Here is a 12,561-nt window from a genome sequence, read left to right as displayed (position 1 = left end):
TAGCCCGACAACGCAGCAGCATATGCGAACAAGATCGGTGCAGTAGTTCTACTGGGAAACCAAGCAAGCAAGCTGTATGACGGACTGACCTGAAAAGCAGCCAGCATTCCAGCGCAACTGCGCACCGGAATGGCGAGGCTAAATTGGTACCTGCACCAGATCGGTGCAACTGCCTTGGCGCAACGCGCCTGCGAACAAGCGGCAGAAACGGTGGAGCATTTCCCCTTCCGTTGCATGCAGTGGACGGCACTACAAGGTTGAAATGCCAGAGACGGCTTGGTCGCGGCGGCTCTCAGCCTCGCTCTTTGTAGAGTCAGCTACATTCCTACTAAAGATAGCCAGGGTCGGATGGCCTGAGGACAAGTTCGGACGGTGCGAGGACGTGCCAGGGACGTCAGTGGACAATGGTTTACAAGCTCGGACGGCCTGGGGACAAATCTGGATGTCCATGAGGACGCGACTGGGACGTCACTGGACAACGGTGCAGGCTCGGACGGCCTGAGGACAAGTTTGGAAGGCACGAGGACGCGCATGGACGGCATGAGGACAACAGTGACGGATGGCCTGAGAAGTTTCTTGGAACCTTCACGCACAAGCTCGGACGCTGAATTATCGATGGCGTAAACTTGATTATGTCAATCTATACATCATTCCTAAACCGGAATTTTCCCCCGCTTATCATCCGTGAGGTAAAGGCAGTCGCGGCCTTTTCGCACAATTTCTCCGTAGCATTTTCCCGCCAACAGCGGGTAGCCCATCGGTGAGAAAGATAGTACCCGGTATTGTACCATTAATTGTTGAATGACTCTTTCGAATCGATTAGGCCCATTTTCGTCGTCAAGATTGATGTCTACATAGCGCTCATCACAATTGATTCCCCCTTGAATGATCTGCAGTCTAACCCGCCGCGTTCTTGGATTCGTGGAATCAAGTGTGACCGTTGAATCTGCCTGCCGTGTGGCCGCATGATCCCGTGACTCTTTTGTCTGGTGGCCCTCACCCTGCCGGTGGCTGCTCGCTGGTCGGTTGCCAACTCGGTGATAGCCAGCGGGCAGCTGTCACTTAGGCAGTTTGTCCTCGATGTGGTTGCCGGTGGGCGGCTCAGCCTGAGGAGATCTTTATTCATGGTCGTCAAGGCCTGCCCTTCGGGGTGATGCAGGAAGGCCGAAAGACTACTTCCAACATGAGTGCTCCGCGATACAGATCTCCGACCTGGCGAGGTATGACGTCGTGATTTCGCCGTCGCCATTATCACCAAGTGCATCAGCTATGCGTTGGCCAAGACTGAAGCTGCGTGTATTCTGGACGTCACGTCCGAGGCGCTTTGGGTTGGTCATTGTTGTCCTGTACTATACTAGTGTTGCGAAGATGGGTTCTAGTATCCCGCGCCGGCTGTGCATTCATCAAGGAGGAGTTTCAGCGAGGCTAAGAATTTTTGAAAGTTCCCTTGCCGTTTGAGTGCTAATCTGCGCGGCGCGACGTAGGAATAATCAGAGGCCTTGACGGTGAACTTGGAACGCATGTGAACACCTGAGCCACAATCGAGGCAAACCGGCCGTGACTAGTAACTCCCACAGCTCCTCAATACTTCCATGTCCCTGAATAACACCATGACGATGTAAGCAACTTTCACAAACGAACTTTGGCTCGTCTGTATCAATCTGTACACAAGGAGCCACGAAGAAGCAGCGCAGCAAGCTCATTAGTAACGAGCTGACTGTCTCCGTTCCCAGATGCGTTTCCGTACGACTACCTGACCGTACCGCCGCAGCATTCTACCGGCGTCCTGCTACGCTAGCCCCTCTCACCAAAGTCAGTTTGGATATTGCTTTGCTTCCCCTACTGATGTATGACTGCCGGCAGCCCTTCACAGGGATATCTCATAGCCGCATCGCTTAGCTATATCTCCCCATCAGCTGTTTGTGAACAAAGTTTCCTCCCCAGCTGGTAATGAAACTCTTTCCGGACTTGTCGATGTGTTAATCCTCGGAAGCGTGAGAAATACTCTACTTGTTCACGGGTAACAAGAGCACCGCCCGAGCTGGTTCCCAGATCCACTGGAATGGCATACTGCCCGATGTCTGCATGGCGACGGAAGCTGCCTGCGCGATCGAAAAACCCATACACAGCTCGAGTCGACCCGGCAGAATCCTTCGCTTCTCCAAGCCTGATGTATTTGTAGGTCATGTCAGCGGCCATCTTTGGCGCAGACGCTGTATCAGTTCTTCGACGACGTGTCAGTACAGGGCCCAGCTTCGTCGATGCTGCTTGGTCTCGACGGGGTAGCCGACTTCTTTCCGTTCTTCTTCAAGTCGTGTGGGTCGGCCAGCAAGTGTCCTTTACTACTCTTGTTAGTTATGTAGATACGTCGCAAGGCGCTGCAAACCTTTGAAGGTGCCTATATAGACTACATCATCGTCGTTCGATTCCTTAGGTGACTGTTGTCCAAAGCCCGACGTAGTTGCTGCGGTGTGCTCAACCATATTGCATGGCCTTCGCGCCTTGTGCATGATGAACTTGACAGGCCGCAAGGGCAAAGAGGGCAACAGCCACCGGAAATCGGAAGGGTGACTAGGTGTTTTGATTGAGTTCTAATTTGCGGGGCCGATGCGGGTTCTCGCCCTTCTTCATTGGACCAGCGATAGATAGAGTAGGTACACAGACACAAGTGGAGCCCATCGGTTCTCTGTTGTTCTCTCTCTCCTCCAGATTTACTCCTAGCTTTTGCTCGAGGCATCTCAATCACTTCGGACCCCTGCTGAGTATCCAATCCAGAACTGGAGCCAGCGAAATCACTCTCTCAAACTCGGTCTTCTAGACCCACGATACGTCTATGATGTACCTTCAGTCCAGCAAGCCATGGGTGTACTACGATTCTGGAATGCTTATGGAGACAGGAAACAGAATCGAGGTACTTGGCGGAAGTACTAGCGATTCCAGAATTGGATCTGTTCTGGAATCGAATCTGTTCTGGAATCGAGGCCTGGCGGAAGTACTAGCGATTCTAGAATTGGATCTTCTGGAATCGGGGTACCTGGCGGAAGTACTAGCGATTCCAGAATTGGATCTGTTCTGGAATCGAATCTGTTCTGGAATCGAGGTACTCGGGCTGCAGAAACACGAATCTGCTTTTTACCTTTGAAAGTGTATTAAGAAGTTTCGGGAAGATTCTGGAATACCTGCAGCTTTGAGGAAACAGATCCAGTTCACCGTTTGCAATCCCTGCAGCGGAGAGACTCAGAGGGATGACCTTCATTCAAGGTATTTTTGGAACCGGGCTGCGAAGTACGTACAACGAGATTCTTGCAGATTCGCGTACGCGCAAAGGAAAGGGACATGACGAAAGTACAGAACCGTTGCCACAGCTTGATAGCATGCGACCCGCTTCTATGAACACACCCTGCCAACAATGGTCTAGTCTGTTTCAAAACAGTAGTCTCACTCAGGGTTATTATCAAAATCAACAAGCAGATTCCAGTCTCCGGAAACCCCAAAGCCATCCTTGGAAAGCCAAAATTTGCGGCCTTCTTTCACATCGGAGAAAAGCGGAAAGGCGGGCGGCTAGTGAAACATTTCCTGCGATGTCGACGACTTTGGTGCGTCCGTACATGTTCCAGGGCAACCCTGCCGACAGTTTCGATTGGCTAGCTGCGGATTGTCTCACGGCTCCCTTGCGTACCCCTCCCAGCCACCCTGAAGCTGACTACTGCTGGTTTCAAGTTCGGGGAATTCTCTACGTTGCAGATGTCACGGCGGCTCCTTCTAACGCAGCGCATGTTTGCCAACGAATCCGCAGTCATCCAGAGCTTGGTCCGCCACCAAGTCCCGAATGCCGCGGCCCTTTGGTACGACGGCCGGCGGGCAGCTCCCATTGATTGAGTAGTTTGCGCAGGTAATGCTTTCTCAAGGCAGGACCCGTGGGCCATCGTTCCTGACGATGAGGTGCTCGACCCAAATACCGTTCAAGAGCGTAAGCGCAGAGGAAAGCGCAGCATGAGTCCTCCCAGTATGGTCCCAGCTGGTTGATGTGAGTGAAAACATGACACTCCAAGAATGACCTGAGCGATACCTACTTAGTGAGATCTTTTGTCCAGTTGGATGACAGCGCCGCGAAGTTCCGAGACATATTCATCGATCCTTACGCTCCATCGAGAAAAAGCAGTTGGTTGCATTCCAAAGCCGTCGAATGTCTCTGTTTTCCAGTTGACAATTGCGAGTACCCAATGATTTCTATTGTAATCTGACATTTGATCTGCCGCGTTGACGTTGATTGGCAGTACCACACCGTCAAACCCTTTGGCGAACGCAGAGGCTCCCGAGGGCAAGAACGGCTCCGAGAACCGCACAAGCAATGGGTCTATGGTGTGAAGTGTAGAAGTGCCACAAACTGATTGAAGAATGGCAAGAAGAAGAACGTCATCAACATACCGTCCTGGACAAAATTGATCCAGCCTTTGTCTGAAATGAGCTTGGTCGCGACATGACAGCCAACCAACGTGGACATGCTCGACTGCTTTATCAATCAATTTCACGATGGACCTCGAGAAAGACCCATGGCTGGTTCTTGGTTCGGCGGCAGGGTCGGGGTTGTGATCGGGGCCGACGTCGATAAAAGACGCTGCATTCGGTTCGGCCCCATACCTGGGGCTGTGCTCTATTGTTAAATCAACGAAACACACATTACGGGATGCAGGGTCGGCTCGGCATCCTCTGACAGTGGCACGATCGACTCCAGTCAGACTTGTATTGGTCTCTGCGAGCGATGTCGAATTCAGAGGTGCACTAAACGCTTCTTCCCTGCAGGTGACGATGGAGGAACTAGACGGTAGGCAAACGGACAGGACGCATGCTTGCGCCTCAACAAGCTTGCCAGCGTTGGGACCTAGAGAAGAATTTTGGGTCGATGAGGGTTCATAGACTGGACTGACGCTCGACAATCGACCAGGCTGACTGATGCAGTGGAGATGTCGCCGAACGGTTTCGTCAAGAAACTTGACCTCGCTTTCGACTCTGGATAGGGAGCAAAAAATAGTGTTTTGTAGTGGGGAATCCGACAGAAGCGAGCGGTCATTTGACGAGTGCTGCAAGAAATCCAGGATTGCCTGAACTCGCTTGAGAAGGACGGGAAGCATATCCAAACCGTCTTTCAGCTCGTCGCATTCCTTCTTTAACGGCATGGCTACGGTGGTTTTGCAAACCACAAGCGTTCCGCACAGGGAGTAGGCACGAATTTTCGTACATAAACGGGAAGGGTCTGATGCCGCCTCTGGAAGACAGAGACAATAAATAGAAGGCTGAGTGCAGATCAACCTCTATGCCAGTGATGGCTCACTCGTTCCCTTGTCTGCCTGATTCCTCACGGCGCTTAGGTTCATCCAATCACAGAGACTTCAGCCTGCCTGCTAAGCGCCGCCGATTGGTCGATGGTGCCGTATTGGTATCCCTCAAGGAAGACATGCTGCTTTGTGTTGCTATTTCCGTCGTTTTGACCCCTTAATGCCTAAGGCAAACATTTGTCAAAAAAGCACCGGACTTCGAGTATTCGTATTGGAAAATGTTAAGAACGGCAGTGATGGTGGTGATACTGGTCAACATGGTTATTGTATCCCTCAAAGCGCAGCCCCAGACTGTCATCCCCCAAAGGCATCCCTCAAATGCATCCCCCAAAGCGCAGCCCCCAAATGCATCCCCTAAAGGCATCCCCCAAAGGCATCCCTCAAATGCATCCCCTAAAGCGCATCCCTCAAATGCATCCCCTAAAGCGCAGCCCCCAAATGCATCCCCTAAAGCGCAGCCCCTAAAGGCATCCCCCAAAGGCATCCCCCAAAGGCATCCCCCAAAGGCATCCCCCAAAGGCATCCCCCAAAGGCATCCCCCAAAGGCATCCCCCAAAGGCATCCCCCAAAGGCATTCCCTAATGTGCATCGCTTCAAACCATCTGATGAATTGTGATTCTCTATGGCAGTCATGTCGACAACGTGTTTCAGCTCAGCGCGTCGTGCAGCTAAGTCTCCAAGCAGAAGCTGGCACCGCTCGTAAACGTACGGAAACGCATCCCTCTTAACTAGCTTGGGGCTTTGTGTATGTTTACGCAAGAGTCCTCCGGAGTAGTGTCCTTAGGCTTCCGAGCCTGTTCGCCGTTGTCAATGGACGTCCTGGGCATGTCCTGGTCTAGGCTTAATTGTAATAATGTGAAGGCCGAAAATAGGTGACTCGATCCAAAAGCAAAGCTGGAGGCCATCGCGACTAAACCATCGCTGACGGCCCCACCTTGCCACCGATAGCACTCAAGGCCTATGACGGCATGCTCAGTACGAGAAGCACAATACTGTGTACATACTATCTCTTCTTCTCCATGCATTTCCAAATTGTGGAAAGCTGCAATGTGTTCAACAGGCCTCTACAAACGTCTAGTAATGGCTGGGTCCTTCAATTTACATTGAAAACGAGGAGACAGGATGACATACAATAGCGGGACTAGCGAGCTGCCTTGCGGCCTACCCCAAGGAATCCACCTTCGGCTCCGGATTGCAGGCTCCGATACAGCTAACTATGTGGCGGTCTGTATATGGTGCCAAAGAATTACTGTACGTCAACAGCACAACTTACTCCTACCACCTGAACCGTACTTTAGAGTTATTGAGCTCGAGGACCAGGAGGGGTAGACGGAGTACTCGATACACAATGAACACTTGTACATACCATCTGAGACGTTAGCACGCACTCCAAGGGTTTACTCGGTCATCGGCCACTTTCCGTCTTGCACCGAATTCGATTAGCGGATAATGATTCTATTCCCATGATAGCCAAAGAAGAAAACGATCGTTTTGGTTCGGGCGAACCATCAATAACTCCAGGCACTTCCTTAGAGGCCTCATCAGCGGAGAAAGCAAGGAGGTATCAGGAATTGACGCTAGGGTGATGTTGCGATCAAGGGAGAAAGTGATTTCTCAGCTGCACTTCCAAGCGCTATCTTTAATTGGCTCTTCATCCCGTTTAGCCTCCCTTTTCTATCCCATCGGGTGCGGATGGACAGCACTTTCGCCAAGGGCGGGGTAGAGCCAATAAGAGCTTGTAAATCTATAAAGTGAACCAATAGGGATGCAGGACCTCTGTTTCCTACAGATTTTGGGTATGCCAGAGGTACCAGCAATCTTTATTAATACATAATGGTACATTGCAATCCAAGCAACCCTTTCGAGTTGTCTGCCGTCGTTGCCGAGTGATGGTATTCCCAGATATCTCCTTTAAAACCTTCCTACTACCACAATAGGTGCAAGGTGAAGATACCTTCCTTGATCCCTTCCTATGCTGTTCCCATGGAATAGAAGTATTCCTCTTGTCTGTAGCCCGTCCAGGCCGTGATAGTCTTCGCCCGCCTGCCAATGGTCCAAACCGTTGAATAAGCTGGGCAGCCAGCAACTGCCGCCATTGGTAGTGGGTTTTCACCTTTTTCCACCTAGGGCTGCCCCAGAGCTGCAGTAGGAAGCTATTCACAACTACCACTTCCAGTAGGAAATTCCAGGCAATCGACTGCCAGCCCCCTCGACGAACAGGGTGGTTATACTGATAATAGGACCTCATCTGGTCACTCACGTCAACCCCATTCATCTTGTGATTATACTCATCAATCGCCCTAGGGACTGGAAGGTCTTTGCGGACATCCGGGCCGAAGACTTGCCGGGCGGCCTTCTTAGCAGCGGTGTCCCCAGCCGGGCGACGGCGGCTGCGGATAACTTCCTGCCCGTCCTGGAAGACAGTTGACAGGAAGAGTACGAGGGCATTATCCTTCCATGTGAATTGGTTGACCTGTTTCCTAGTCAGCTGGGTTCGGCGGGGCTGAGCGGGCTGGCAGCCTACCTCCCCATCTAAAGTAGGGATACAGTGTATATCCCCCCATGGGATACCCCGTCCTTCAGTCTCTTTCTCAGCAACGAGGATCTTGTCTATCCCACTATCCTTCCGGCAAGTACCAGAAGCTCCAACCTGTTGCTTCCGTAGGGTACGAAAGAGACGTATAGAGGCGAAGAGGTTGTCAAGAAATACGTGGTAGGTTGCAGCTGGCAGTAGGGAAACAAGCGTAGTTACTACCCGCTGCGTTGGTGTCAACAGAGCCAGCTTTCCAGCAGCTGCCCCGGCTGGCCGGGCCTGGGGGACTAATGCGTATGGGCCCTTTCCATGTACGTGCCACAGCCACCGTATACAGCAGCCAGACTGGGCAAGGATCCAGATCTTATAGCCAGTTGGGATAGGTTTTGTTGGGATCGTTGTCGTCTCAAGAGATCGACCAGTAAATCGGACCATAGCCTCGTCAACTGTGAGGTCGGAACCAGGTTCATAAAGGGAATCCCCAGTCTCTTGGATGTGAGCTGACCACTGGTTGACCTTCCGGTATACATCTGGCATTTGATCTTGGGTCTGGCCCCGGCCCCGGCTGGGCTGTGGGCGCTTCTCAGGCTGGAATTCCGCAGAGTTGAATATCCTTAGTCGCTGGAGTAGCAGTTGGAAACGGTCCCGGGACATAAACCGTGTAAATAGGTGGATAGGATCCTCTCTCTGCTGCTGGGTTGACCAGTAGGTTGATAATCTAGATTCTCTATGGATCCCTATATATAATAGGATCCCTAAGAAAAGATAGATCTCGTCTGTCGAAGTCTTCCTCCACTCATATATTCTAGCCCGTCTAGCCCTAGGGCCCTCCCTGGATAACGGCGCTGCATTCGTCCACTGGGCCCACTGCTCAACGAGGCCCTGTGGAACGTACTGCATGAATAGGTCAAGCGGGCTTGCCGGCAGCCCCCGTACCTCTTGGGCCCGGGCCGGTACGTCAAAGGGCCGAAAGGAACCCGGAAGGCCATGCTCGGTAGCTGGAGGTTCGTGGGGCCGCACTGTTGCTGCGTCACAGCGTTCTGGCGTACAGTCTGCATTGCAGGCAGCAATAAGGTCTTCTGGGTGGACCTCAACTATTATACAGCTGCGCACGGAAGTGACAGAAGCGTTAGACGCGATAGAGGTATCAGAATCACCAGAAGACATCACAGCATCATTCGAAATGGTAATGACAGTGGTGATAATAGGCAAAAGAACAGAGGGATAAGTGACGTATCGTCAAGTACCCCTTTCAACGCGGGGAAAAAATGGGTAAAAGTGGGTATTTCGTGGTCTTGGCGAAAGTGCTGTCCATCCGCACCCGATGGGATATTGATTTTTTTTTTTTTTTTTTTTTTGGAATACTAAAGACGCATGCTTGAATGTTGGGTTTACCTTTGTCCGCGTACCTATTTCTCGCCTAGAAACGAACAACGACTGATGTGAATATTAAATGCGCCAGTTGCACGCCTACATTCGATACAGTACATCAAGGAATTCTATTTTGCCTATCCGATCGTCGTCGTGCACAACACAACCCTGAACAGGGCATTTTCGAAGTAAACCCCATCCACTTCCCTCGAGACGCGACCGGATTCGACTCCTTTGGAGACTCGCAATCGGAACGTCACCGTTCCGTTTTTGCTTATCTCGCCGTCTTCCTTGATGTTAGCCGAGGCCACCGACGATTCAGTAGGGGGAAGCGACGAAGACGAAGTCCTCCTAGTCGGCCCGGTCTAATAGCAGAGAAGCTGGAAGGCACAAGTAAATCGCGACGCAAATGATGCATCAACTGAGGGTCTAACCCATACTTGGATTGGGTGGGAAAGTTGACTACCTCATTCGTCGTGATGACTTGGAATTACTCATTTCTATAAAGAACCCGCGTACCTCTTCCGGCTTAATAAGAATAATCTACTACCTCGGAAGGAGGAACGACGGAAGCTAAATATAATCAGTCAGGGTCCAGATTAACAGATAGGAATTGCCAGACCAGAGCATTCACGCATCCGCCTGCAATATCATGGGTGCGTGTCAACAAAATAAGCCGACACTGAAAACGATTCTTAAAACTTTTCTTAGAACAGCGTCGCTTGGCCAGAATACTGGAGGGCAACAAATGAGGACGATATCGGTGGGGCTTGGTTCATACCCCCAGACCATGTGCTTGGGGCAATGACATGGATTCCTGATCCCGGTCAATATATTCTGACGGTTTATGGAAGACGTGGTTCTAGTTGTCACAACAAAATCTCCGAAAGATGCCCTGTGTCGAATCGGTTGGTAGTTTTGGCCAGTGCTTGTCTACTTGCTCGCCTCAATCACGCAGCAGCATTGCAATTGCCAAATAGCGCTCTCGCTTGCGCGGAGAAACTTCAAAGACAGCAACTGAAGATGGGCGAATTGCTGAGTATGAAGCAGGCATCTCTGTTGGTCGGATCTTGCGCGTTGGAGCGGCAGGGCACGTTTGCGATCCCTTGCAGCCATCTTTGCTCATTCTATGGACGATTCTCGTGGTCCGTAGCGCTTAGGTACTAATGTTTGTCATGGTCAAAGGGATATCTGCCGGCGTCGCTGGCTCCCACGAGTATTTATCCGGTATACATCACAATAAAACGAGCCGGCGTAGTCTGGAAGTCTGCCACTAAGTGTGTCAGCTAAAGTACGAGAAATTGACTTACTCGATCTCCAGCGATCATTTGGAAGCGCTGGCTTCCGACCCGTTCCTTAAGCTTTGCAGAAATTCTAGATCAGGGTAGGAAAAGCTAAAATAAGTGAGCAAGGTGAGTTAATGATACCACTTTGACGTTCCGATTCAGCAGGGCCCAGACTGGCTGTTTCCGAGTAACCTAACCGGGACAAGGGGGACGTCGGCTAGCCGACGCCAGGTGAACTTCAATTGTACGACGCTTGTTCTTCTACTGACTACCCTATCCTTTGGACATGCTTTTGCAGCATCGACAGCGGCATCCGCCAGAAACGGGTTAAGTCAACCCCATTTTTCGGGCCTTCTGCAACTGTGGCTGTGGCGGGATCACTGAAACTTAAATAAGCGACGAAAAGTGTAAGAGGAGGATCTTTCTACCCAGCTCCACCACCGCCCCTTCTCTACTTCAGAATCTCCACCCAGCAATTTGGCTCTATCTGCGCATCAACAATTCGTGTCGCACCATTCTAAGCTGGCGTTCAACGGACTAGATTCTGACTACGTCCGCGTCTACCTCTCGGAGGGAGGGGAAAATCAAATTCCCACATCGCCACGCGGTCGTAAATTATGATGGCCGGGTTTTCTGCCCTCCCTCCACCAGAAAGCAGTGGCCATCAATTAATGCCATAGCGTATTCAGATGTTAGACTACGCTCGGCCTACCTTGTTCGGCACGATTGAACCGACCTTCCGTGCAAAGAAGACCAGGAACGTGGAATCAGGTGGCGTTACTCGCTCGGAGGCCCGCTACGACACTCAGTAATAAGCCATGTGATAAAGATATATACAAGCTTCGTTACATCCTTCTTCTGATTATTTCTCTCTCTCTCATTCTCTCTATCGCCGACTGATTCCCACCAACATTGGATCATGACCCCCCAGGAGCAACGTATGGACACTCTGCAACAGGATCTTTGCCGCGTGATTGTAGACCTGCTCGCGGGAATCCTGGGGGATCATTCATTCGGGAACCTAGTGAAACCGGTGCTTCGATTTGAAACTCTTATCCAGGACGGCGAGCAGGGAATGCCGCGTCAAACATCCTGCACACCCATGATTTCGGTATGTTGCATATCCATTCTAATCAACGAGGGCTGGAGCCCCTGTTTTCGCGGGTTGTTTGGCAACCGTTCAGCCTTCGTTTTCTGCCTGTGCGATTAATCTACAACGGCAATAATCACCATGATGCGGAATGAGCATTTCAGACAGAAGGAGTGGTGGATAAGTTGGCTTCGAATGTCACTGCTCGGTCTACTTCACGGCTCCTCCGTAAATGTGCCACATGAGTGGGGAGGGGGTAGCTGACAAAGTACGAGAGGGACTTATGCTAACCATCACCACCGATATACAGAAAATCTTAGACTTATCTAGCATAATTTCACAAAGCGAAAATAACAGGCTGAGTGTGGGTAATGCGAGGAAAGGAAACACCATCGGGCAGCCAACACTATCCACCTTTGGCACCCAATCGGTAATGGACGGCGTTGGCTGGCCTTCTATCCGAGCGCAAAGGACATCACATCAAGGGCTGCCGCAATTATCAACTGGGACTGGAGCCAATGCCTCATTTCAGAGATGGGGGGTCTCAGCGCTGCGATCAGATAGGAAAACTGCGGATGTGGAAGAAGAGCACCCGGAAAGTCAACGGCACACGCAGTTTACTAACGGTTTTCCTCATCCCGTAAACATTCAGTCAAACATCGTCATCATCCCGCAGCAGTCCTCCATTGACAGATTTGTCGTCAACATCTGGGAGCGGATTCACGGCTGTATGAGCTTCGATTCCCAAAATTTACTTGAACAGTGGCAGCTCGTGGCAACGGCGGCAAAGGCGGGAACGGGAAGCAGTAATGATGCTTTCAAGATTTACTTTCCTGAGCAGCTGGGTTTCGACAAGCTCCAGGCGTCGTCAGCAGAGGGCACGCTGTCTGATATTGAGATCGAAGGGATTTTCAATCGCGGTAACATTTTTTGCCGGGAAATCAC

The 12,561-nt window shown here is 51.2% G+C and overlaps 3 protein-coding genes across 3 annotated transcripts; 1 reads left to right on the top strand and 2 right to left on the bottom strand.

Annotated features, from left to right (window-relative positions):
* Positions 1 to 2,218: 2,218 nt before the first annotated feature.
* Positions 2,219 to 2,483, bottom strand: CTAM01_16954 (uncharacterized protein; the record flags this gene model as incomplete). The annotated part of the gene is made up of 2 exons (XM_060532946.1): positions 2,219 to 2,337; positions 2,387 to 2,483. The coding sequence occupies 2 exons, from the start codon at positions 2,481 to 2,483 to the stop codon at positions 2,219 to 2,221; spliced, it is 216 nt and encodes a 71-aa protein (XP_060372478.1).
* Positions 2,484 to 6,913: 4,430 nt separating this feature from the next.
* On the bottom strand, positions 6,914 to 8,406 carry CTAM01_16953 (uncharacterized protein; the record flags this gene model as incomplete). The annotated part of the gene is made up of 3 exons (XM_060532945.1): positions 6,914 to 7,080; positions 7,140 to 7,809; positions 7,861 to 8,406. The coding sequence occupies 3 exons, from the start codon at positions 8,404 to 8,406 to the stop codon at positions 6,914 to 6,916; spliced, it is 1,383 nt and encodes a 460-aa protein (XP_060372477.1).
* Positions 8,407 to 11,445: 3,039 nt separating this feature from the next.
* Positions 11,446 to 12,535, top strand: CTAM01_16952 (SET domain-containing protein; the record flags this gene model as incomplete). The annotated part of the gene is made up of 3 exons (XM_060532944.1): positions 11,446 to 11,680; positions 11,937 to 11,980; positions 12,269 to 12,535. Coding segments are annotated over 3 exons (546 nt in total), but the record flags the coding sequence as incomplete, so codon positions are not given.
* Positions 12,536 to 12,561: the final 26 nt, after the last annotated feature.

Source organism: Colletotrichum tamarilloi, assembly GCF_030869305.1.
Source record: "Colletotrichum tamarilloi strain Tom-12 chromosome Unknown Scaffold_291.1, whole genome shotgun sequence".
Lineage (NCBI taxonomy): Eukaryota > Fungi > Ascomycota > Sordariomycetes > Glomerellales > Glomerellaceae > Colletotrichum > Colletotrichum tamarilloi.
Note: the sequence above shows the minus strand (reverse complement) of the source record. Positions and strands in the feature narration are given on the sequence as shown.